Source organism: Podarcis filfolensis (assembly GCF_964270895.1).
Source record: "Podarcis filfolensis genome assembly, chromosome: 1".
Lineage (NCBI taxonomy): Eukaryota > Metazoa > Chordata > Lepidosauria > Squamata > Lacertidae > Podarcis > Podarcis filfolensis.
In genome coordinates this window covers 30,180,667-30,208,465 of record NC_139604.1, presented here as the reverse complement: position 1 = coordinate 30,208,465, position 27,799 = coordinate 30,180,667, and the positions used below count along the sequence as shown (strand labels likewise).

The window sequence follows — 27,799 nt, the reverse complement described above, 5'->3', positions numbered from 1 at the left end:
AGCATGACCCAGATGCATAGGGAATGAAGGGAGAAGGGAAGAGGATAGCTAGTAGAAATGTGAAGGCACAATGGTCAAAAGATAAGAGTTATGAGGGAAATGGGTGGAAGACAAGGGTAGGACATGGAGGAAAACCTCAGACGGGATTTGGGAGTAATTGGGCCTTTCTGCTTTGGACAGGATGAAAATAGTGTGGCAAGGAAGCTGTGGAGGTTGAAGCGGTAGATGTCAGAGGAAATGGCGAAATTGTGAATTTCACATATTGATTTGCACTAACAAGACAAATCTTTGACTGCAGGTCTTCAGTCTGTTATATCAGTCATGTGCTTATTGCTCCATCTAGTAATCTGTAATGGAAGGTTGCTGTTCTAAGGGCAGCTCATCAATATGTCTTCCTATAGGCACCCTGCTGTAACAGCAAACCATGCATGAATGTTATTAAGCATTAATGAACCTTGTGACACTTCTGCGAGCCATAAATATTTCCCCAGCTACTTTGCAGAAATCATTCTGGCACATCTGGGGAAAATGAATCTAATTCACCAGAGCAAGATGGCTTTCTGCCATGATTGGCACATTCTTTTTTTCGTGTGTGGCTGTGTCTCTCAAACCTGTTGAACTTGAATCCCCTCTTTTAAACCTCCTGTAACACCTGGGTCCTACCTTTGCTGGAGGTAGAGGTGACTGACAGCACACTTCTCTTGGACTAAGCCATGTTGACACTTACTTTTGAATAGGCATGCCTAGGGTTCCATTCTAAAGCTCAGCCCGGAATTAATTTGCAATGCCAGACAGAAGTGGCTTGCTGAGTGGGGTGGAGCCATTACGCCAGCTTCCTGCCTTACTGGGAAGGGTGAGGTGGTGGGGAGGCCAGCAAGGTGCAACTGCACTGGCAGGAAGGACAGTTTGTTTTTGCTGGTACATTGAGACTTTGTGCTGACCTCTTCACCCCTCCCAAAAAGCACCAGCTGGAAAGCTAGCAGAATCCCTCCACTCCCATTCGGTGAGCTGCTTCTGATGCCAGGGCTCAAATATATAGACACTTCATTGATGCTTACTGTTGTGCTAATTTTATGTAAACTGGTAAATAAATACAATGAAAATTGGGCCCTGCCCCACACTTTCTTGCCCTGATTGAACTACACAGTTCCATAGAAACAACCTCCTGAATTACTTGCTAGATCAGTCCAATAAATGATGCATACACAATGTGCCTCTGAGTTCAGGCACTGCGTCAAAAGAAATTTTCTGCCTGTCTATATTGTGAACAGAAACAGCAATAAAACAACATAACCAACCAGAGCCAAAGGGTCATGTATCATGCGCAAGGCATGGAACTCTCAGGCACAGACTACAAAGTTTGGAACAGACCTTAGGTAGTGTAAAGGCTCTCAGTCTGTTGCTTGGATCCATGCCTTTCTTGGTCCTCATCTTCACAGTTGCATCACTTACCGGTAGCTATTTGCTGAGGCTACTTCAGTCTTCATTAGTGTTTGGCATTTCTCCTCTGTCTGTGGTGTCAGCTCTGTGCAGAATCACCGGACAGCAGTTTTCTTCCAAAGCCCCAGCTCAGGCACTCTCTTTAAATGTGGTCTCCCCATGCCTCCAGTCAGTCGTCGGCGTTGGGTCCCACATCTTGTAAATCAGAGTTACCCAGTCACTGAAGATGTATCTGGCATGCCTCCAATTCAAAGTCTTGGATGCAGATACAATAAAAGGCTATTGTCATTCACCGTGGCAGGATTAAGAAACAAGAACAATTCAGACATAATGAAGATTCAATAAAGGAACATTGGAAGTTGTATCACTTAATGAAGCTTGACATGCTGCTCTGGGTTCCTTTGAGCGAGGAAGGGCAGGGTAGAAATGTAATAATAATATTATTAATAGTAGTAGTAGTAGTAAACTAATATGAATGACGGGACGTGGGTGGCGCTGTGGGTAAAGCCTCAGCGCCTAGGACTTGCCGATCGTCAGGTCGGCGGTTCGAATCCCCACGGCGGGGTGCGCTCCTGTTGCTCGGTCCCAGCGCCTGCCAACCTAGCAGTTCGAAAGCACCCCCGGGTGCAAGTAGATAAATAGGGACCGCTTACTAGCGGGAAGGTAAACGGCGTTTCTGTGTGCTGCGCTGGCTCGCCAGATGCAGCTTGTCACGCTGGCCACGTGACCCGGAAATGTCTGCGGACAGCGCTGGCTCCCGGCCTATAGAGTGAGATGAGTACACAACCCTAGAGTCTGTCAAGACTGGCCCGTACGGGCAGGGGTACCTTTACCTTTTAATATGAATGACAGTGCACTTTTTGCCTATACGTATAGAAAGAGAAAACTGCAGTTTATGACCTTATTTCTTTTCTACAGTATATCAAAAATTGAGGGTAGGATCCAGTTAAGACAAACTTAAGACAAGCAGATGACCGTGAGCAATATCATGGGAGGGATGTTTCTAGGACCAAGGTGTAGCTATGAATCTTCCTTATTATTTTTGCTATTGGATGCTGCATGTTGTTTACGTAATAATGTTATATTTATAGAATTGGAATGTGGTTTTTTTTCCTGTACTGTATGCTATTATATTTGCTGTTGCTTTGCTATGCTGTTACAAAATTGCTGTTGTTTTGCTGTGCTACGAAATCATTGCTATGTTATTGTTTTGCCATGTTATTATGAAATGGTTTTTGCAGCATTTGTTTGAAATGCATCCCTGCTTCTTTGTCGTAAGCTGCCTTGAGCACGATTTCATGTGTGTGGAAAAGCGGCACACAAATAAAACAATTGAATGAATGAATGGAAACTCAAGAGTAGACCCTTTGGAACAAATAGACTGAAGTTAGCCATGCCCAATGATTTCAGTGGGTTACTTCGGGGCCGTCTTAAACATGTTGCTCTGTCCTGCAGGAAGCCATGTTGCTTGCAAAATTGTTCCAAAATTGAAAATGCAAAGGAGGAAGATGTATGGTCAATCACGCTCATGAAACATTTTGGGATCCCAGATTCTTTCAGTCACTAAACCTATTACTCGGAAACTGCATGCTGATTTGTGGCCTGTTGCATAAATTCCATGCATAGTTCTCAATGGCACAGGTATATAGTACTCTGGGTATTTACCTATACTCTTGCCTCATTTACCCATAACAGAACAGACACAAATGCTACATGTACTTGATGCATGTAGGGTTTGGAGACATTTCTACATGGAAAGGACTTTCTAAAGGAAATTTGTCTTGTGCTCCATTGACCTGCGAAAGCATGGTGCTGTTGTGAGAATTTCTTGTGTTCCTAGCAGCGTAGCTTTTCAGAGCTTATTTTATCTGCCTGTAATATTTTGTAGCATTCCAAGATTAAACTGACCTAGCCAGAAGGAAGGTAGGGGGTGGTAAATGAGATTAGCTTGGTGGCAGTGCTAATACTTTTCGTGTGTGTGTGTGTGTGTCCCAGATTTGATTCCCAGCATGCACAGTCAAAAATACCATGTATCAGAGATGATGTGGATAGTCTCACAAATTTATGAAGACAGATTCATAATCGTATTGGTGGTCTACAACTTAACAAATGTTATAAAAGGGTACATGCAAACGGTGAAATCTATATCAACATACTTCTCAGTGAAGTTCCTGGTGTGCATGTAAATATAAACCAGACTTATTGCTTGGTTTATATCTGGAGGAATGGGGTTCAAATCACTCATAAGAGCTTTGGACAACTTCCTAGCTCTCATCGGTTACTCATTAGTAAAGGAAATAATATACTCTTCCCAAGAATATTATGATATTAAATGAATAATTTCTACAAATGGATAATTGTATAAAGTAAGCAGTGCTAGAAAATTCTTCAATTCTGAAGACTGTGGTACAGCAGCAAATCACTGTTTTTGAGCAAACATAAACTGCACCAAGTTGCATTCTCCTTATGCAGTCAGAGCATTTTAATTTGGAATTAAGATAGCCTGGAGTGCATGACTCATACCAGTTTATTTTTAAACCTTAGCTTCTTTTTTACCGGCGCTGAGGGTTTTTTCTCTCCGGTATATGCACTTGTGCATGGAAAAGCCAGAAGAACTGTTACCCAATACAATTCCTCCCTTTAATGTGTGTGTGTTCATGTTCTAAGCTGCAATCCTAAACCTATTGTGGAAGGAAGCCCCATTAAACACAGTGGGCCTTACTTCTGAGTAAGGATGTATAGGATTCTGCAGCACACACGTTAATTACCTATCGTAATGGACAAATAGCTAAATGAGTTGTCTAAGATTAGGTAAGCTTTTCTACAGCATAATTTGAAAAACAAATGGAAAAGATTTCTCTTTTGGCAATGATGTTAGTTTCATTTTGTCTCTGTGCATGCACACACATAGATATATATATATGTATTATGGGTGTGTGGGGAGACACAACAGCAACCATCTAGTTGGAGTTTGAAATAAAATGTGGAAACCTACATAGATCCCTGTAGGTATCAGCGTAAACCTGTGGTTCTTGGCCAAATTACAGTTGCCTTTTTTTACAGAGAAGTCTGCCTGTCAGTTCAGATATATTTGGTTGGAAATGTTCCAACCTTCCTGAACATGTTGGTACACTCACAATCTGAAATTCTGTAGGATTGTTAAAACTCCCATTTATACTTAATTTTGGGCAGAGACATGCTAATAAATCAATGTAGGAGGAATCCTGTAGAAGGGAAAGATTAATATGAAAGCTAGGAAGGGATATGATTGGGGTGAGCATGGACTGGATGTATGTTTGAGTGCAGAAGCTTGATGACCCAGGGGTGTTATTCTCTTGATCCTTTGTGCCAGGCCCTAGATCCCTTGCCCATTTCCCCTTTTAAGAAACAAGTTAAAAATGGGTAGCTGGCCATGCTGCAAAGTCCACTGCCATTGAGACCCCAGCAGCCTGCCATCTTGGCCTGCCCGTAGCTACTCAGTACATTAATGATGATGATGATGATGCATATGCATTAGTTGTTTTCTCAGAGTGACCTCAAGCTGCTCACCACAAAATCAATTAAGAACATTGAATAAAAATCTAAAAACTCAACTATACAGATAATAGGGCAAGACTTGAAGATCCTACCCTGCTGGAAGAGGCCAAAATGCCAGCCTTCAAACAAAGGGCAAAAGCTCATGTAAAGAGAAAAGTCTGTGCCTGATGCCTAAAAATAGACTTGTATCCAAATTTGTGTCAAGGCCCTGTGCCCAGAGTCTATCCAGTACCTTGCTGCAACTCTGCTAATGATGTTAGAAGGAAGAAACTCCAGTGTATTGGTGGGTTGATGGAGAGGGGCCAAGTACTGGCATTGCTTGTAAGAGGTAATAGTGTGTGTGTGTGTGTGTGTGTGTGTGTGTGAGAGAGAGAGAGAGAGAGAGAGAGAGAGAAGGGGGGCGGCGGCTAGCAAGTAGCCAGCCTTTGCTTCAGGGCATTATGAGAAATGTAAATTATGACCCCCCCCCAGTGGGAGCTGCTTTTTTCATTTCCCACAGTGTCCTAGAGTGATAATGAATAATGAATATGTGTCATGGCTGTTTAAGAATTGCTCGTAGTTTCCTACATCCACTGCCAGGTAAGCCCACAGCTATGGTGCATTGACATAAGAGGGGAACCACTAGAGGGCACTTTCCTGAGGGCCTCTCCATGCCTGGAACCAACCCTAGGATGGATGATCTGTAGGCTGATAAATGAGAGAGGATGGGGGCAAGGGCTTGGACTTAACTGCCTTTTTGGTTCACTAAAAGGATGGACTCAACTGCCTTTCAAGCTTTTTGGCATTCTCTCTGTGAATCTCAGAGTTCAATGAGAGAATAATTTAGAGAGCGTTTCTCAGGTTTTCGATTAACTACATAGGTCATTACTGCAGTTATTTTATGACCCATATGTACGGTGGTCTAAACCCCGTCATGACTGCACAGACGTCACCCAAGTTTTCTTGTCTACATACTTTGCAAGTGTACCAGGTACATATGTACTTGCGCTTCAGTGTAGCCCGTAAGCTGTGATTGTTACCTAACCATGGGGACGAGGGAGAAATTTCATTTGGTTCACCTTTTAATATGGAGCTACCAAATTGCGTTTGCCGAAATAATAGGCAAACCAAAGCAACAAGCCCTTGGAATTCACACTTCTCTGAATTTTTCAGCGCAGATCTCCAGCCAATGAATGTGTACTGAAAGTGTGGGAGGGTTTTTTGTTTAGTAAAAATTGAAAGCCAAAATGTGTATAAGAGTGAAAGTAATGTACAAATCATGTTTTGTTGGGATAAAGTTGCTTGTAAAAATGCATATGCTAGGCAAAATGGATTATGGAAATGTGCACATTAGAAGATACATGAAAACACATACATGTTTTTAGCTTGACTTTTTATTTTAATTGCAAATGCATGCAGAAATGGGGGTGGGGAACTAAATTTAAGACTGGAAAAATGAGAAACTGAGCGAAACGGAAAATGGCAGCTCCATACATCCATTCCCTGCAATGCTAAACTTTGGAACTGTGAAATAGTTTGGTAGGAAACCCTATGCATGTTGAGTACATAGGCATGGATAAGGTTTTAGACAGCACATGATGGTTTAATGAAGCCTGAGACATGATAATTAAAGGATGGAGATAATTGTAATGAGACAATAATGTAGGCATTTGCAGTTCTACAACTTGGAAGGAATTGAAATTCAGGATGTGGCGCTGTATGCCACCAAAGGCGAGAAAAAGTTTATGGTATTACATGGTTTTAAAAATCAGTTATTTTACCTAAAGCTGCTTTATGTTCTTATTTGCGTCCAAGGCAGGTATTTGTTTGTTTTTGACCAGTTGAATTAGTTGAAGCCATCAGAGACCTTGGGATTCTCTGAGCTAGTTATATTAATTGACAGATAATTTGTATGGCCCACAGTTGCACATAAAGGGTTGTAGCCAATGTCATGAGAGCAGACTTCTGCATATTCAATATAACTTTCCCTTTTCCTCATCCCCTAATGCCCCTTTCCTCCAATAAAGATACAAAAATAAAAGCAACAAACCCCCGCTCCCTCCGGCAACAAAACCTCTCAAACAACACCCCAAACCAAAAGTCTATTCAGCAGCCTTGGCTTTTATAGCTGGAGTCAGCCAGGGCCCTGCCCTCCCGCCAGTGGAAATAGCCTGCAAGGCAGGGATCAGGTCTTCCAGGACTTACAGCCAAGATGGTCTCTGGCTTCATTAGCAGCCTCAGCTAGAGTCAGTCAGTCAGTCAGTCAGTCAGTCAGTTTTATTGCACGTAGCCAAGGGCTGCCGCAATCTACGCAGAATCATTCAACAATTAAAAGAAAATATACTGGATTGATACAAAAAACTTAAAACATTTATACTATCAAGAATTTACCTACTCTAAACAGAGCTATAAAAGTACCTTAATATACAGGTTAAGACATTAAACAATAAAATTTATAGGCTAAAATTGTCACATATAGATTAAAAAATAATGTTAATTAATACAATGTGCAATTATATTAGTTTGGTAATAAAGATAGAATATAGCTTGATGTAGATAGGGTCAAATAAATTCATCTCCTTTACAGTTGGTGGCTACCTTGGATATATAATTTGCTCTAATTTTCGTAGCGGCAGTTGCAAAGAGTGCTACACGCCAGGTCACATACTTACCTGTGTCTGCGAGGAGATATAAAATCATGTCAGAGGGGTTCTGGCCAGGGGAACTTGTCATTATAGGTGCTAAAAATCGTTCTCTTGCTTCGTTATATAAGGGGCAGTGCAAGATATAATGCATAAGGTCCTTATTTCAAACTTTGATTCACTGGTACTTAGAATGGTGTTTCATGTACGTAAATTCAATATGGCATTCCACCAGTATTTCAGTGATCCAGCATTCTAGAGTAGCTTTGCTAACACGTAAGTTTAAAATGGGTATGTAAAATGGCAGCTGTATAAATTGGAAATATATGACTCAACCTTATCTCCACAAAGCATTTATATGGAAATGCCATTGGTTTTAATGGGGCTTAGCTGCAACACGCCACCGCTGTTCTCTGTGCAAGGTTGAATTATGTGACTGAAAATTTATCCCAATTGTGTGGCATGTTGAATGCATATTACAGTCTGAGTAATTACTCATTTCATTGTGCGGGTGAAAAATGACATGGTTAAATGATGGCCTCACCAAGTTGCCACACATAAAATGTATCAGACTCTTGAGTATGGCCAGGGTTGATCTTCAGTTGTGGGGAAAAAGTGCTAACATGAGAACCTGAAAAAGAGGACTGGATCTTCTCAATTAATTTTTGCTAATATTTAGAAGAAATTATCTTCATAGTTATCAGCAGGTTAATGCTGAAATGAGGGACAGGCTACATCTGGGCTGGGGAACCTGTTTCTCTCGAGATGTTGTTGGCCTCTTTCTCCCATCTGCTTCAGCCAGCATGGCCAATGGACTGAAGAGATGGATGTTGCAGTCTAGCAACATCTGACGGCCACACATTCCCTGTTCCTGGGCTACCTGTTGCACTTGAAAAGTGGCTGAGTTCTGGAACTTTTAAGGTTCCTTCCATACAGTCAAGGAAACCTGAGTCACTTCGAAGGAGAAGCTGCTGGAGGCATCCCTGTTCCCCAAGTAATCTTCTCCTCGCTATGGCTATGGGAGATTATTCATGATAAAAAGAGAGAAATGAAAAATGAATAACAGATGGAGAAGGCTGGCCAATGCCTTCTCCTCCCCTGTGAGCATAATTCTAAACCCCTTTAGCTTCCTTTGCCTGTGGGCAGTGAGCTTTCAAAGTTTTGAATAGACCTAGCTGGACTGATGATCACATGGCAAGTGTAATGTGTAGCTTAGCTCATTGTTGCACTCACTTTTTGCTAAGTTTGGTGAGGATTATTTATTTGTTATTTATATTATTTATTAAATTTATATACTGCCCTATACCCGCAGGTCTCAGGGCATATCTTGGTCCTTACATAACCTGTGAGCATATATGCCTTATATCAGGTGGCAGTATCATTTTGGGATAGAGGAGGGAAATGATCTCTGAAGTACTATGATCTGTGAGGCTTCAGTGAGCTCATATTTTGAACCATGGAAAACTTGATCCTTAAGAGATGGGGCAAAGCAGCCTCTCCCTTCTCCCCCATTCTACCACAATGTCCCTTGAAACTTCCTTTGCTGTTTCCAGTGACAGCCATCATCCTAGTACGGTTATATGTTTCCTGTGTTTATGGTTCTTATTCCCATTCCCCCATTGTAATTTGGCAAATCAATAATATGCACAGGTATGTACGCAGGCGTGTGTACTAGAAGATGGGTAGCTTAGGGCCTCACTCTCTTGGAGCCCCCCCACAATATACTTCTTATTAATTGTATTTCACTATTAATATACTTCTTCTTAATTGTATTTCAGTTCAACAATTACTTTGATAAATTACATATTTTGTTATGTGCAAATGGTTTTAGATACCTATTAGGTCCATAAATTACATATGGCATATATTCAACACAAAAAAGAGCGACAATTTGTTGTTGAGAAGGGACAGCTGGACATATAAAGGGCCCCATTACCTTCAGTAGCTTAGAGCCTCATCAAACCTAAATCCAGCCCTGGTAGAAGGAAGGTATACTTGCCATCCAGAAGCCATCAGTGGGGTGCAGTGCCAGTCCACTAAACAAAAGTGCATCTTTTGCTTCTCTTTGGGAACTCTGAGAATTGTAGGGAATAGGGGGATCCTAACAACACTCAGCTTTCCGAACAAACTACAGCTCCCAGAATCCTTTGGGGGAAAACCTTGACTGTTTAAAGTGGTATGATTACTGTTTTAAATTTCTAATGCAGGTGGAATTATACAACTCTCAGAATTGCAGAAATGTGGGGTGTGGGGAGAGCAATATTTTAAAAAGTACTTCTGTTTTGCATCACTCAATGCATGGGTGGTTTTAAAAACAACTCACTGACTGTTCAGCGAATAAAACCAGTGTCAGCTTAATGCAGTGATCCACTAGCTTGATGCAGAATCGATCCAGCTCAATTGATTGTACATTTAATATGCCTCAGTTCAGGCAGTGCCAAAGGTATACACTGGAGTGAAGCCACTGCTTAAGTCAACAATATATAGCTGAACAGGGCATTAGAATGTTATAAGCCCTTATTCATTTCCAGTATTTATCCTGCTTTCTCCCTTTCTAAGGCACATTTAGTGCCATGCAATTTTTAAACATGTTGTTTGTTGCTTTTGATTTAATGCCAAGAATGGTGCCCCTTTTCAAAAGTTGCACGCTTGCTGCATTAAATATTTGTGTGTGTGGAACTGACTGGCACATCTGTCTGCCCAAGCTAAAGCTGATTGGTGCAAATCTTAGCATCATCGGAGGGGTGCATTTGAGTGTTCTCTTAGTTTTTTTCTATCAAGAGGGAGGGAGGGCAGAGCTGTCCTCATGCATATGACACGCTGCCCTGGGGAAGATATAAATCTGGAATGAAAACTAATTGCTTTCTACTTTGTTGCACATCCTGTACTGTGTGGTACAGGGCTGGCCAAAAGGGGAACATCTATCCATTAACCTTAATGCAGTCAGATAATAATAATAATAATAATAATAATAATAATAATAATAATAATAGAGGTGGTTTTAAAATAATACTTTGGAGAATCTGGACAATTGCCTTTCCCCCCTAAAAATAAACAAATCCTCGACTGCTCATCGAAGAAGGAAGGGTTTATTTTATGCAGATGAAACTCAGAGCGCTTTCCTCAGTTGCCCTGTTTTGAATGCAGCAAGACCTTCAAGCAGACGATTCAGGGAAGAAGGGTGACAGTGGCATCAAATGTGTAGATAAACGCTGGGAGCAGTAAACCAATTTTGGATGACTGTGTCATTGTAAGGACCCTTCAATGAGAGGAGCTGAGCAAGGCAATAATCAGAGTTCTCTTTGTCTCAGCAGCGGAGAACACTTCTAACAACCTTTGAAATGATGTGTTTCTGTCTGTATTCTTAGTCCTTATGTTCAGAGAGTAGGCTTGTCTTTCTTTTGCTTCAGTACAACCATTCTTGCAAATGTCAAGGTGAACATTAGCAGGAGTATAGAGCATACTACGTGTGGCTAGTACTTGATGATACTTGATGCTGCATTCTGACAATCCTGAAAGTGTCAAATCTGCAATGAAACAGAGGTGTGGGCTTTTACATGTTGGTATTTAAAAATACAGTACGCTGAAGGGAAAGTCTGGTATCTCAGTATAGAAAATGTGGAACAGTAATTTATCCTACCTGCTCCCTAATTCTTTAGAGCAGCCTTTCTCAACCTGTGGGTCCCCAGATGTTGTTGAACTACAACTCCCATCTCTCCTAGCTAGCAAGGCCAAAGCTCAGGGATGCTGGGAGTCGTAGTCCAACAACATCTGGGGACCCACAGGTTGAGAATCGCTGCTTTAGAGCGTTCCAGTAAGTATCCATCCTAAGCCCCCCATTTGCTGAAATGGAGCTAGATTTTATATCTGTAAATACCAAATTAAAAAATTCTTTGCCTTTCTTTTGCTGATGGAAAAAAGGTATCTTGTTAAAATGCTTGTCACCTTGTATTGCGCAAGTCTGACAGCACAGTGAAAGGCTGATGTATTTTTTATTTTATTTTGCAGAGGAATGATGAGGAGGCAGTGGTGGACACGGGTGGAACACGCTCCCTTCTCAAAACACATTTCGAAAAGGAAGACTTAGAAGGTGAGAACTTGCGCTTTCTGATTCACAGGCTTATGTCTTTCAACAGCATCAACCTAATTCATGTTCAAAAAGTCTATGAGGTCACATGTGTGGTGGGTCTGTTGGTGAAAATAATTTTCCCGTTATCAAAACCTCAAGCTCTGTTCTTGCACGTATGTATATCCTTAATGAATTATGCACTGATAGTTCTCACTGGATGGGTGCTTAAATGTGTACCCTTTTATTGAGTGGTAAAAAGTATACAGAATAAGAACTCCAGTCTATATTACCTGGAACAATGGATGCCTGAACTTTGTGGCTATGAGTTTGCAACATTCTATTTCATTTAAAGGAAAAGAATAATAAATTGTTTAAGAAATGTCATAATGTAGACCCAGCGAAGATTCTGCTGATCTCTTCGCCTAGGGTTGCCATATGTCTAGATTTTCCTGGATGTGATTCCAATGACGGAATTCGCATCTGGGGAGAATTTTGGGAAATTGTCAAACTGTCCGGGTTCAACAACTTTTTGTGTCTGGATTTTTGCTTCTTGAAATATGGCAACCTTACTTCACCATATTCTTCACCTGTAGCCTTTTCACTCTTCCTCCTCCTCCTCCCCTCCCTGGTGAGAACTCCTCCCTTTATCTGATCAGTCTCAACTATGGTATAGTCCACACTTGTGTTAACCAGGGTTAATACCAAACAGGGTTCCATTTATTTGTTTGTTTCCTTGTTTGTTTGAAGGCATTTATTCCTGTTTCAAGTGGAAACTGAAACCCCATTAGCAGGGTCTCCAAATAAACCTATGAATGAAGACTGATTGCTGTCCTTTATTACATTCTGGAATCCTTTTAGGAAGTAACAAGATCTTTGATGCCCCCACCTTTGCCCTCTGTGGGCAAGTTGGATGGTAGTAGAAGGGGTATGATTAAGAATGGAAGGATCTGTCAGTTTTGGTTCTCTTGGTTTCTCGTTTTTCCAATCAGAAATTCAGTTCTCCACATTTTGTAGCAATTCATGCTTTTTTTTTTTTTAAGGAATCCTCACAAAAATTCATCAGCATTGTTTATTAGTGCAGATTTCTCCTAACACATTTTTATATATGCAGGTTGGACTAATGAACACATTTTTGCAAGAAGTTTTCCCCAATATAATGATTTTCACAAACACCTTCATCTTGAGGTACACTTCCTCCTAATATATGCCTTTGGTTGGAGAACTGCATTGCAAAATTCAGATAAGTGTGGATTTTGAAGGATGACTGTGTTTTAGTTTGCATATTGCTTCAGATAGTGTGAATTTGATAGATTAGTCTCCAACAAGTACTTAGTTGAATTTTTCCTCCATCTCTAGCTGTGATCATGATAATTTGATGTCATACAGGGCTTCTTGGAAGGCAGGGGGAGGGGAGAGAAGGGCAGTCTCCTTACTCTTCAGGTGCACTATATGAAGTGAGTCTGCTTCCTCCAGGGCTTTGTTGACTGCTCCCCAACTGGAGGAGGCTGCAGAGGGTGGGGTTCTCACTGCTTTCCAACCTGTGAGAAGTCTTAGGCTTGATCTGACTAAAGCTGTACTGTTCATGGGAAGCAATCACTGCCATTCCTTGTTGGTGGCCTTTATCCTCTTCTTGTGACAATGCTGAGTGTGAGTGATTTGATATAGTAAAATGAGCAGGGAAGGCACAATGGAATAGCAGAATCCTTATTCTGCCTCCTCTTGCCTTTTGAGCTTCTTCTTTTTGGAAATTGGAGGCTAACAAAAGGGTGTTGGATATGAGTGAAGCTTGATTTGGAGGGATTTATCCCCAGATAATATCTTGTCAGATAACATCACAAGATAATACCGTGTGTCGATTAAAGTACAGCACAGTGCTGAAAATGGACATTAGATTCTTTTTGCTCCAGTTTTTAAAGTACCAATGTACTTTAATCAGGCTTACTGAGGAAGGCAATCCTTTACTGGCATGGTGAGGTTTTGACTAGTGGCAGGATGAGGGCCCACTAACCTTTTTGGGCCTGTGGGCACACTTGGAAACCTGAAAAATTGTCAGGGTAGACAACACCTCAGAACCACACCTACATTTCCCACTGCCAGCTCCTGAACATTCTGTCTCACACTGAAATGTCTCCACATATCCTGCTGGAGACTGAAGCTGCCCCACACTGAACCCCACAAGCTGCTTTCACACATCCCACTTCACCATGTACCCTGAGCACACACTGAACCCACCTACCCTACACTGAACCCTACATTTTGGTCCTCACACTGCAACCCCACTCTGACTTAGACTGCAACACCCCACACACATAACCACATACACACATGTTTAATAGAACCTAATATTTAAATAGATTTCCTTTTTGAAAACCAGGGAAATTCAGTGAGCATCTTCCTCATCTGGATTTGGGCCTGAAAGACCAAGGAAAAGTATGGGTTCAAGGAGGGGAAGTTGTAAGACATTGTACAACTGATCACGGGGCATGCCTGTTAAGGCTTCAGCCAACACTTTGAGCCAACTTTCCACTTTGAGCCAACTTTCCACTTTGAGCCAACTTTCCACTTTGAGCCAACAATTAGAGAGCTTTAACTATGTTCTTAAACCTGCAGACTTTTTAAAAAAATGATTGAATAAAAGTAGATGCAAGTGTATAGATTCTTAGTTGAAAAAAGCAGGGGCTGCACAACATTCTACCAGAGTGTGCTGATTTTAGTGCAACGGAGAATCCAATTTTTTCTCTCCAATAGTTGCATCTAGAATTTGACTTGTGGCTGTTGTTATTTTAAGCCAGTGGAGACCAATGTTCTGCCAGGTTCCAACTGAAAAACATAAATTATTTGTCTCTTCTTTGCACCAGTATTCCCTTGTGGCAACTTTGTGCGCTCAGAGCTCCATGGACAATTTTTCTCCTGAAGAATGAGATATTGCTGCCCGTGGCACATGAGGCTTTCTGAAACTTGTGGCGCTTCTTCCAAAGAATCATGAGTTTAAAAGAAGGAAGATAAATTAATTCTGGCTGTGGGCCACACACTTGAAAGCCTCGTTAATTAATTTGTTTTTTTCCAGGTAGGTCAGGGCAGGAATAAGCTCACTTTGCATGACGTCCACTGCTACTCATGCTCAGGGAAGAGCCATTGAAATCAATGTACTAGTTTAAGTACATTGATTTGAATGGGTCTACTCTGAGCAGTGGTAACTGGCATCTTTCAAGACTCATGGGGCAGAAAGCAGGAAGCTCAAACAGTAAGCGGAGCCAGAACCAAAGCCAGGTGGAGCTAACTTATTCTGGTGTTGTTCCCACCACCCTCTCTGCTGAGTTGTAGAAGGTGCATGCTGAGACTGAGGGAAAGGAAGCTGAAAAGGAGTGCCACAATGCCCTGGACTGGTTGTAAGTGAAAAGGCAGGCAGGTGACTTGGTATGGGCAGATTGAAGTTGGTGGGGCACTGTCCCACTTGCCCTAACAAACCAGCCTCCAGTGACTCAGTTGGATCGAGTATTGTGCTGATATTGCCAAGGTTGCAAGTTTGATCCCTGTATGAGACAGCTGCCTATTCCTGCATTGCAGGGGTTTGGACTAGATGAGCCTCAGAGTCCCTTCAAACTCTACAATTCTATGATTCCACAGCTCTTGAGTATGACCATTGTTGGATATCACCCTTTGGTTTTCATGAGCTTTTGTTTTACATTGAATTTGAAGCTTGTCCTTTTCAGCTGGTGTTAATTTCCCCCAATTTTTGTAACAGCAGGCTCTTCAGCTTTTCTGAAGTACAGATATGGCTCATGAAGTCTGTGTGCATCTGAAGAAAACACATTTTCCCCCACGATGAACTGTTTCTGTTAAGTAATTGTATAACACACACATGCACACAAACAAACTATCCTGTAAAAAACTGCATTTTATATTTATTTCAGTCTTGCCAGTTCAACTACACCTTCTTATTCCTAAAAGTATTATTTCTGGGGTGGCAAGATCTGGTTAGTGTGCCAGACGTTCAGAATTCAAGTAGTTAATAGTGCTGTTCTGTTGCACCGGACACCTCCAGTGTAAGTCACTTTGCTTTGGTGAGATTTTGCCTTTCCTTCCTGTTGTGTTAGAGAGGAAGCAATGGGAGAAGCAGGCCATAATGTCACCGTCAGTCTATGCCAGGGCTAGGAAACCAGTGGCCCTTCAGATGCTATTAGACTACAGCTTCCATCATTTCTGATATTTGGCTGGGGCTGATGGAGTCCCACAACATCTGAAGGTTCCCCATTCTTGTTGCGTGATGCTGGTTTTCAGTTGCAGGAAGATAGTAGATTGCACCAGCAGTGACCTCCTTTTAGATTCATATTTACTTTTTTAAAAGCAAAGAGACAAGAAGAGAGAGAGAGAGAGAGAGAGAGTGAGAGAGAGCTAGAGGGCAGGAAGATAGGAAGGAGAAAAAGAGAGAAACCTGTGGTAAAAAAATTGTAAGTGAGCCCAGTGATGGACGTTGGCAGAAAAAATGGATCTCAGGTCTGAAAAGACCAAAGACTAGCACATGTCATAGTTGTTAGCTTCCTAGGCCCTTCTGGCTCTAGCCCAGGAGAACCACAAATCTCGGCTGCCTGTGTATCAGATTTGCCCCTCCTGTGCAGCATTTACAATGCAAAGCATAATGATTAATGTGAAAGTATTATCTGCAAAGCTGAACGACCTCGTGACTTCCTTCAATAGTTGTAAAAACACGAAGCCTTTACTGCACCTACCATATGTGTTTGCAGCTTTCTTCATTGTCTGAGATGTCTTGATTAATCTTGTGAGTTGAACAGTTCTTTGTCAAATTATATTGAGTGGGATTTGTTGACTTACGAAACCTCAGCATGAGGCAGGGGTGGGACGGCTCTGTTCCTCCAGTTATTGCTGGACTCTTTTTATCCCTTTGACCATTGTGCATTTGCTGATTGGGCTTGACTCCAGTCCAGCAGCACCCGCAGAGCCACAACTTTAGCTACCCCTGTTTCAAGGTGTCCTCAAACCTGAAGCCATCAACATTTGAAAAATAAATTCAAATTTATTCTTTCCTACCCTTTGTATGGAATAGGGTGCATGACGGATAACTGGCTGTTAAAGAAATGGGTTTATTTAATTGAAGAAAGCATGACTACCTATTGACATTACGCTGGAAAATTAACAGTGCACCAAACTGGGCGAGATCTTTCATTGCAGATTGAGGCCTTTGTGCTTTTATTTGGTCTTCTTGTGTAGTCACCGTTTTGGCAGATAGATCTGGTAGCAACATCCAGATCTATCATCCAGGCAGAACAGATGGTTGCTCAGATCAACAAGCAAAATGTTCAGCAATTGTTTGCATAGGTGCTTAAATCTGGGGTGGGTGGAGAATGGGGCATGGGCTTTTTTTTGTTTTTGACTTTGCCTTCAGAACTAATGCTAGCAGGTAACTGTGGACCTGAAGGAGAACTCTGACTTTGCAGCAATGTGTCTCTTTAATAGAGGAAGAAATATGTTTTCCCAATTACAGTTGAACCCCAAATTTTCTTTTGCAGGAATGGGGAAACTATGGCACTCCAGATGTTGCTGGACTCCAACCCCCATCATCCCTGACCATCGTCCATGCTGGCTAGGGCTGATGGGAATTGGCCAATAGCACCTATACACCTATTTGTGCCCTATTGGACATATTCTTCATAATAATTCTCAGTTTATTATCTGCAAACAGACCACAATATAGGGATCTGGCCACTTGGATACAATCTCATTGACAAAGACAATAATTAAATGTCAAATGAAAATGGCCAAGATCTAGGAAGATATTATAACATACATGATATAGCAAGGAAAGAGGCATTGCTTGTTAGAATTTGGTGATGATAATCAGTTGATATTGTCTAACTGGATGAAAGATGGTCTTGAAAGAGCTGAAATTCACCCCACGTGCTCAGCATGTGGAGGAGAGAAAACCATTTAGAGAGTTCCAAAATAGCAAGGGAGTTTTGCAACTGGCTTGAAAAGGTGTACAATGACAGGTTCTAGGAGGGTGCTGTTTTCTTTCCATGGGGCAGGCCGAAGGTAGAACTGATTCTGCTTTAGACAATAGTACTCTCGTGTCTCTGGGTGCTGGACTGGTTTTCGATGCCTGGCTCGTGTATCTGTAAACAGTGGCGGAGCGGATCTAAATTGTGCCTGGGTTGCGCCCCCAAAGGGGACAGGGCATGGAGGGAGCCTGCTGTGGCACTGACGCAGGGGTGCCCCTGGATTGCACACCCCAATCCAGGAGAGTTGCTGCCCACTCTCTTATCTCTGCCGGAGCTGCTGGCTGGCTGTGAGGAAGCAGGAGCCACAGCCTTTCTCTGTCCCTTGGATTACGATTGACCCAGGGAAATAGGAAGCTTGGGTGGGCCTGCCACAACAGCTCTCCTTCTGAAGGGAAAGTTGTAGCTGTGCGCCACAGCTACTCTCCTTCCTTGTGTCAGGAGGAGCTTTGGCCAGGCGTGCAAGGCACCGCAGCTGCAGTCTGCCTCTGAGTTGGGCTTGACCTTGGGATGGAGGAGTTGCCGCCGGGGCATTACAGCCGCTCTCCACCCCCCAGGTCAGCCTTGATCCAGGGAAGGAGGAGCCTCAGCCGGACATGCCACAGCCGTTCTGCAGAGTTGTGGCTAGGTGCACCAGGCATTGCAGCCGCTCTCCGCCCCTGAGCCAGGATTGACCCTGGGAAGGGAGAGCTGTGGCTGGGTGTGCCAGGTGGGGGCAGGACATGCAGAGGGTGGTCTTCACCCTCTGTGCTCTCCAGCCCCTGCTGCTGGCAGGGAGTGAGGGGGTCTTTGTGGGGGGGGCATGCCCCCCCCATTCTATGCCTCTGTCTGTAAATACAGTGGTACCTCAGGTTAAGTACTTATTTCGTCCTGGAGGTCCGTTCTTAACCTGAAACTGTTCTTAACCTGAAGCACCACTTTAGCTAATGGGGCCTCCTGCTGCCGCCGCGCCTCCGGAGCCCGATTACTGTTCTCATCCTGAAGCAAAGTTCTTAACCTGAGGTAATATTTCTGGGTTACCAGAGTCTGTAACCTGAAGCGTATGTAACCTGAAGCGTATGTAACCCGAGGTACCACTGTAAAAGGATATCACAGGAGCATCATTAAGTGTACCCTCTGCTCCTCATTCAAAAGAAAGCTAAAACTCCCTTGACTTCTTACAACTTGGAGAACAACATAAAACCGTATCTAGTACGGGTGAGGCACTGATCAATTCAGTTCAGTTTTAACACCCTTTTCGTTACCTGCAGTCTCCCAAATGATGAGATTTCGTGGGGAAAGGAAACAAAGGAATTAGGGGAGAATGCTGTTCAAAAAGACAAGGTCCATTAGCGACTGGTTTGGTCTCAGTCTGGCATATTTGCAAATGCCCTTGACTCTATTGCTATCCATTCTGAGCTGACAGTGCTCATCGTCTGTTTAGCAGAGGAAAGTGGAGTGCATGAGCGTGGGAGCAGAAGAGTGGCCTTCTGCTGTATTCAGACATCTCTGGATTGAGACCTGTGAACACAATTTCCAGCTAATTGCTTGTGGGATGGGGAAATTGTATTCGCCTTATTATTCACATATGAATTGCAGCCGATAGTGTCATCTTCTTCATTGCCTTTTGATAAAGGAGGAGAAATAGCAGATATGCATTCCCAATCTCGTTCATTAATGGCCAGTCATTAATGTTACAGCATCAATGGAAGGCCATACCTATGTGAGACTTGCAACACTCAATAATATATTTTTTGCTGCCATAAGGAAAAGTGTGAATGAATGGCAAATAAAGCCTGAGGGATAGAGGGAGTTTGAATGATAATATACACAGAAGCTGGGGAAGTTCCTTGCACGAATCTGATCTTTTTCAACTTTGCTATTTCAGCGGGGGCCTGCATCTGAGCAGAGGTTTCCACTTCTGACAGACTGACCCACAAATATATGAAAATAAGAAGAGCTTCCTTAGCCCCAACACAGATGTTATCACCCTAATTTTTCAGCTAATATATTTTGTGACTAGTCTGTCTAGCTGTACGTTCATAATCAACAACTTACAAAATTATTCACCCATTTATAGTTCTCGTGAGAGTGATCCTGTTGAAGGAAACGTGGCCCTAAAAGGCTTAAACAAACAAACAAACAAACTGTTTAAAAATCTTTCTCTTTTCTTATCTCTGTGGCTGAGATCTCCTGGGTGATGAGGACGCCTTAGGGCTTAGGCAGTTGAATGTGCATGTGTACTCCATCCATTTCCTTCCCTCCCACCCACCCCTCCGCATGGCCCTGGGTGCTGGCAACCCACGTTAGGTCACTTGGCAGAGATATGAGAGAAACACCACTTTCTCACCACACTGCTTTAATTCGCTTTGGCTCAGTTTGAAGAGCTTTTTTCATGGCATCGGAAAGCTTGCCACCACCACAGCAAAACATTACCAACTCTTGATATAAAAGAAAAGTGACGCCCTGCAACAAAATGTTGCAGCAATATAGCCCTGGTGTGTATGTGTATGCTACAGTCTGTGATGGAGGGGGATTGAAAATATAAGGTAGACTGTGGTTCCTGCTCTAACCTGGGCCTTATTTCATGTGGAGTTTTTTTTTTAAGTTTTGAACGTTTAAATTTGTAGCCAATCTGCATGCAAGTCAGTGAAGCCTGAGACTTCCACATGCAATTGTGTGCTTGCCTTGGCTTGCAAAGTCTGACAAGGCTACATAAGCACAGCCACAGGAAGACTGATCAGTATTAGTATATGGATTAAATAAATAGTATCCATTATTTCATAATCATATGCTATATAATTAAATAGTCACACTTTATATGATAGCGAAATTTCCTTCTCAGGAAACTCATCCCACAGCTTCAGGGTTGTAATAATAGAAAACAGTAGTGGCTGATCCTCTCTGCAAGTGATTAATTAACTAACTAAATAATATATCAATTGTTATTAGGAACATTGATTGTTTTTATTATTATTTGTATTTATTAGTTGCTTTGGTGACTGAAATTGCGCAAAGCTATTTACAAACACAACAAAAATACTAAAACCAATTACAGTAAACACAATAAATGAAAGATACACCCCCCCACTTGCAATCTGAAATGGTACATCCCCAGACAAGTTTTATCACCTCAGTGCACATTAGCCCTCATTCTTCCTGTTTATTCCTTTGCTCCTGTTCTGTCTTCTCTTGAGTAGTCGATGGCCCATTAGAATCCTCTAATTTCCCTGTTTTATCCTAAATTATTGGTTTCTGTGCTGTAATTTATCATTCAGGAACCCAGAGTTTGAATCCATTCTTCACAGATGTTCTGCTTTCCTCCACCCCTTCCTTTCTTCCCTCTTCTATAAGAAGGGTCTGCTTTCCCCTATATCTGCAAACATCCTTTAGGAGTTTTCTGATCCTTTATTTTTTACTTAGAATTCTGCCAAGCATATAGCGTAACCCAGTGGGATCTTGTAAAAACCCACGCTTGCACCGAAGGTTAATTAGTTTCAATCCATGTTTTCCTGATGAGGCTTCTTTTCTCCTCTTTACCTGGAAGGCTGAATCAAAGCGAAAGGTGGTCAACTCTCTCAAAGGTTTGTGTGATGTAGCGATTAGAGGTCTGGGCAAGGACTGGCAGGATGCAGGTTTGAATCCCATGTAGCTCACAGGTGATTGTTGGCTGCCCTTGAAGAGTACAGACATACCTTGGAAGTCAAACGGACACCAAACATTCGGAAACCAAAGCGCAGCTTCTGATTGGCTGCAGGAAGCTCCTGCAGCCAGTCGGAAGCTGCGGAAGCCCAGTCGGATGTTCGGCTTCCAAAAAAACCACCCACTTCCGGTTTTCAATTGTTTGGGAGCCAAAATATTTGGCAACTAAGCCGTTTGAGATCCAAAGTATGACTGGATTCAGTCACTGCGTTTGGGTGCAAAATGCCATGACTGGATTTCTTTCTGGTGTCTGCTTTGTGGATCATATGACACCAATCCTCTTCCATCTGCACCAGTTCTCTGGCTTGATGTTCAGTAGGAATACCAAAAATGATATTCAATACAGCATGAAAGTCAGGAACTAAGAGAATAAATAGCACCGCAGTATCAACAATATTGAAAGCTGTTCAATCCATAGCAGTAGATTTCCAATCCTTCCCTCTTTCTTAGCCATGTGCAAGCTCCAGACAAGAATTGTACCACCTCACACTAAATAATGTGATGAGCAGCAGTGGTAGACTTTGGCTCTCAACATTCAGTGCTCCTCCGCCTCTCGCCTTCCATTGTTCTTCATTGTTGTGGCGCCTTTTCTTTTTCTTTTTATAAGATATTTATTAAGATTTTTTAAAGTATTACAATAAAATAAAAAAATAACAAAAATACAAAATAAAAATAATTAAAAACACCCAAATTTTCCATTGCTTATTTTCCTTTAGCTTGTTTCCCAGACCTCCTCATACCTCCCTTTTTTGTATTCCACCTCAAATTGTTGGTTCAGCAAATCCTTACCATTATGTTTTTACCTATTTATAACCCTTTTTTCATATTCTCTTAAAGCATTACAGCTGGAAACCACTTAATTTCTATCCAACATCATTCTAACATTCATTAATTTTGCAATATTTCTGTAGATAGTTTTTAAATTTCTTCCAATCTTCTTTCACCGACTCTTCTCCCTGGTCTTGGATTCTGCCAGTCATTTCTGCCAATCCCATATAGTCCATCACCTTCATCTGCCATTCTTCCAAAGTGGGTAAATCTTGTGTTTTCCAATACTTTGCAATAAGTATTCTTGCTGCTGTTGTAGCGTACATAAAAAAAGTTCTGTCCTTCTTTGGCACCAATTGGCCGACAATGCCCAGAAGGAAGGCCTCTGGTTTCTTCAGGAAGGTATATTTAAATACCTTTTTCATTTCATTATAGATCATCTCCCAGAAAACCTTAATCTTTGGGCACGTCCACCAAAGGTGAAAGAATGTACCTTCAGTCTCTTTACATTTCCAACATTTATTATCGGGCAAATGATATATTTTTGCAAGCTTGACTGGGGTCATGTACCACCTGTATATCATTTTCATAATATTCTCTCTTAAGGCATTACATGCCGTAAATTTCATACCTGTGGTCCACAACTGTTCCCAGTCAGCAAACATAATGTTATCCTTGAACTTGAATTTCAGTTGCCAGGAATCTTCCTTGTTCATCTTTAAAAATAAATTTCGGTAATAGTTTCTCCTTTGCATATATCACAACTCCTCTTTTTTTAACTTTGTCAGATGAGATAAACTCCTGTCCCAATCTCTTATTGATAAGTAGTTTCCTGTGTGGCGCCTTTTCGGCCCGGCACCCAGTGCAGGCAAATGAGTCACGCTCCCCTAAGTCTGCTTCTGTGAGCATTTCTGAAATCATTTCCCCACTTCTTGCACAAAGTAGAAGAGATTGATTTAACTTATTTAATAAAAAACAATTGCTTTTCTGCTTCTGGTGGTACATGGAAAATGTAATGAAGACAGCTCCCATTTTTTCATTTTAATGTTTGACGGACTACTGTATTTTAATATTTTGTTGGAAGCCACCCAGAGTGGCTGGGAAAACCCAGCCAGATGGGTGGGCGGGGTATAAATAATAATAATAATAATAATTTAAATATTTGTAAATTATTCAATTTACAAATATATGTAAATTCAATATATGTAAATTAACATTTCTGCGCCTTAATTTTAAAAACACACTTTGGGCAGTGTCCGCCCAATACATTTTGTCACCTGAGGAGGAAGAGCAGCTTGTGACCTTCCCCCACCTGCAAGCCAAGGTGCACGCTACCCAAGACTGAGGGAGAAAATCCCAGAACCGCTTCTTTCTGGGAGTAAACATTCAGCAATAATAAATTAAATAACTTTTAACAATTGGCTGCTCATTTGCGACACTGAAAATCAGATGCCTGAGGCAGCTGCCTTACTCTGCCTAATGGTATGGTTGGCTTGGGACAGTTTGTTTTTCTTGTGCACTCTCTGTGCTTGAGATGCTTTAACTGTTTAACATACCATTTCTTAACCTATTTTGTGAGCGTTACAGCCTATTTAGCAACTGGCCTTAAGAAGCGATCCATGAGCAAGCAGAATGGCTGAGTTTGCAGAGCATGAGACACTCATCTCAGGGTTGTGGGTTTTGAGCCCCACATTGGGCAAAAAAATTCCTGAATTGCAGGGAGTTGGACTAGATGACCCTTGTGGTCCCTTCCAACTCTATAATTCCGAGTCTTATGTGTAGTGGAACCGGAAAGGAGGATGGGGCGGTTGGTTTGTCCATTCTCCATTGCAAACTGTAAAAATAAGTAGCTGAAATGGAAGAAAGAAGTCGTGTGCATCTTGATTCCTCCAGTTTGCTTCAAAACCCCATGAGGACCCAAGTACATAATTTGAAAAGATGTAAAATGTATATAAGTGATGTAAAAACCACAGCACTATAATCCAAATCCATTTTGCTTGCCACTGTAAAGCAGGATAGGGTGGGAAGGCAGGGATAACAGAACAAGACCGGCATGGTATTTTTTTTTTTTTATGGCGTGCTAGTAGCTTGTTTCTATCTGCTTCTGCAGAGAATTATTGTCAGTCCCAAATTTCTTTGACGTTTCATGACAAATGATTCTCTGCTCTGCGTTTTGCCCTTGCTGGAGCCTGCATGAGATTAGAGGTCACATGGGGTTTCATCTTCATATAGCTGAATATTTTGAGGGGGTGGGGTGCCGGGATTGACACATCCGACTCTAGAGAAGCTGCAAATGTTTATTTGTTATGTTGCGGCTGTTCCCAATAGCCAGAAGATAATACAACTGGAGACTGCAGTTGGACAAGTCTTTGTGCTACCTAATTGTTACACGGAAGCTACCTTTTAATAACACTTTTGAACCATGATGCTAATTATCGTAACAGTTGTGCACAATTGTGCCCAAGAAGCTCTAATGTGATCCAGTCACTCCTCTTTACACTCAAACCCTGACCTTCTCATGGGTGTCAGAATGGAATTGTGCCTCCATTTTGACATTAGTCCATCCAGGCAGTCATATCTTATGCCACAACCAGTAAAGAGTTGGTAAGAAAATATGACCAAATTGGAATTAGGCTTGGGCCTAATAAAGATAGTGCTCTGCTATGCAAGTTGGGTTAGCGTTTTATCACATTTATTTCAGCGGCTTCATTAGTCCATTAGGTATTTTATTTATGCTGAAACATTTTCAACCCTTCAGTTTATTTTTACAGCATAGTATCCACATTTTATTATTGTTCATTTTATTTATTTATTGCATTTATATCCCCCCTCCATGAGCTCAAGGTTCCCCTCCTCATTGAATCCTCACAACAGTCCTGAGAATTGAGTTAGGCTGAGAGGCAGTGATTGGCCCAAGTTCACCCAGTAAGCTTCATGGCTGAGTAGGGATTTGAACCCTGGTCTTAGACCGACACTTTAACCCAGAGCTTTCCAAATTGTGTGTTGTGACACATTAGTGTGTTGGCTGAGGTGTGTATGTGTGCTCCCCACGCTCCTCCCAGGGCTGGAAAGGGGTTAGTTTAATATCCAGTTTGCTAGTAAAACTGAATTACTGTGTCGTGAAATGATGCATGTCTAAAAAGTTTGTCACTAGCATGAAAAGTTTGGAAAGCTTTGCTGTAACCACACAGGCTCTGTGGGTACCAGAGATTTCCCCCTTCATCTCTTTCCCTCCACTTTCTTCTTCTTATTTTTTAAGGAGCTGCCTCCACATAAGAATAGGGCATTGGGCCAGTGATTCAGCGTTAAATATATGTTGTGTTGTTTTTTCCAAATCTACTTACCCAACCTGTTTTCTGCTCTCTAGGTCACAGAACTTTGTTTATTGGAGTTCATGTGCCGCTGGGAGGAAGGAAAAGCCATCGACGCCATAGACACCGAGGGCACAAACACAGAAAGAGAGACAGAGAACGGGATTCGGGTTTAGAAGATGGCAGAGAGTCTCCTTCATTTGGTAAGCTTTGTTTGGCTTTTTAAAATTTAACAGGCAACGTTAGACAATTTGTGTAAATGGTGCACGCAATGGACATGTCCTGCCCCATTCTTGCCCTGCTGTAATTTCCAAATTCTTTTCCACGCAGTGGAACATTACAGTGGAGGTACCTCCCTCTTGTGTGTGGTGGTCCAGTTTTGACTACAGAACTGCTGATGAGCTGGAACTGAGTTGAGCATTGGAAGGAATGCTTCTAGAATGGTCTCATTATTCCTAACCCCGGCTTTTAGGGAAAGGTAGCCAAGTGTGATGCTCTCCAAAAGTTGTGGACTGCAATTCCCGTTATCCATGGTCATTGGCCCTGCAGGCTGGGCCTTGTAGTCCATATGGAGAATGCTATGTTGGCTATCTCTGATTTAGGATTTTCACCTTCCAAAGTTTTCAAAGCAATCAATAAACATTACAGCACATTACAGTGGGCATTTCAAGTAGTGCCTCCTCACTTCCATCTCCTAACTTCGTTGCCCCTTCCTGTCTCTGGCTTTCTCTTTCTCACGCCACGATTTTCCTCCCACTTTAAAGTTTCTCCTTTTCCCTTGCCTCTATTCTCTTTTTTGCTCTGCCATTCTGTTTTGCCACCTCTGTTTCCAGCTGCTCCCCTATTACCTGCTAATTTGCCTCTTCCCACCATATCTCATTCCCCTTGTTTGTGTCATCCTTCCTGCACCAGAAGCCTCAGCAATGGCTGTTTAGTCAATGTGAACCCTGGTCTCCAAACATATTAAAATGCATGGGGAGAAGGAAGACTTTAGCATGTACGGCATACATGCACTCCATTGTACTTGGTGTCTTTGGTGGGGGTTTTCTTTCTTCTGGTCCTCTCCTTTAAAAAAAAAAAAGTTTGTGAATACCTTGAAATTCACCCAAGAATGGAGGTACCTTCCTCTTGTTGTGTGTGGTGGTCCAGTTTTGACTACAGAACTGCTGATGAGCTGGAACTGAGTTGAGCATTGGAATGAATGCTTCTAGAATGGTCTCATTATTCCTATCCCCGGCTTTTAGGGAGAGGTAGCCAAGTGTGGTGCTCTCTGAAAGTTGTGGACTGCAATTCCCATTATCCATGGTCACTGGCCCTGCAGGCTGGGCCTTGTAGTCCATATGGAGAATGCTATGTTGGCTATCTCTGATTTGGGATTTTCACCTTCCAAAGCTATCAATAAAACAATATAATGTTGCAAGCAATTAAAACACTCAAACAACAACAACAACAACAACAACAAAAACCAGCACAAGATGGCATTAAAATAAGAGCATTAGATTTGTGGACTTCACTGATGGGAAGTTATTTCCTCCTTGAGTAATAATATAACTTACTGCGCTGATGTAAAAAGGTGCATCTAAGACAAAAATACTTCAAAGTCATAATAAGCAGAGAGACTATAATGAAAACACTGGCAGGATGCCTTATTGCACCATGCTGCAGTAGAAAAGAATATTTTAGATTCTTTAAAAAATATAAATGCCAGTATAATTTTAGGTTGTGGAGTAGTCATTGTAATGCCTTTAGATTGGATTTTAAATTATATGCACTGAAAGTGTGGAAGGAAGGTGCTATGAAGGCTGAGGCTTTAGAAAAATGCTTTAAATCCTTAAAATCTCTTGCAGAAAAATGTAAGGTGGATGAAATTATAGAAATGTCTTCAGAAATAGAAGTTCAGTCGGTATTAAGAGGATTAAGATTGGGTCGCACAGAATGAATACTCATGTGAAACCAAATGACTTAGCTGCATCCATTTTGGACAAATTGTGCTTGTTCCAAGATGCTAGAGTAGGAAGAGAAACACGTTTCAGATCACTGAGAAGCAGATGCTGATAATCCATTGTTTGTTTTGTTATTCTAAAGTATCTTATCTGTGTGTTTTTTAAAGACAATTAAAAAAACAAATAACCAAACCTAATCTGTGTAATAGGTAAACATGTTCTATTACCGTGTTTTCAGCAAAAAGAAATTGTCATTAGGCATCACAGTGCTTTAAAACTTCCTATCACAAGGACACCATTTCCCCATCAACTTTCTCTTTCGAGAAACCCCAATCTCACTGTCACTTTGCCTCTCCCCCCTTCAACCTCCTGGTAAGCATAATAAATTATTATTAATTTATTAATAATATTATTA

At 41.8% G+C, this 27,799-nt stretch overlaps 1 protein-coding gene across 8 annotated transcripts in view; it reads left to right on the top strand.

The window, feature by feature from the left end:
* The window catches only part of SLC4A10 (solute carrier family 4 member 10), a 159,023-nt gene that overhangs the window by 47,392 nt on the left and 83,832 nt on the right, over window positions 1-27,799 (top strand). For all 8 annotated transcript variants that reach the window (XM_083577107.1, XM_083577103.1, XM_083577105.1 and 5 more), the window contains 2 exons: window positions 11,607-11,688; window positions 25,498-25,644. In XM_083577107.1, coding sequence (XP_083433233.1) covers window positions 11,607-11,688; window positions 25,498-25,644 — 229 coding nt within the window. The remainder of the gene's footprint in view (window positions 1-11,606; window positions 11,689-25,497; window positions 25,645-27,799) is intronic.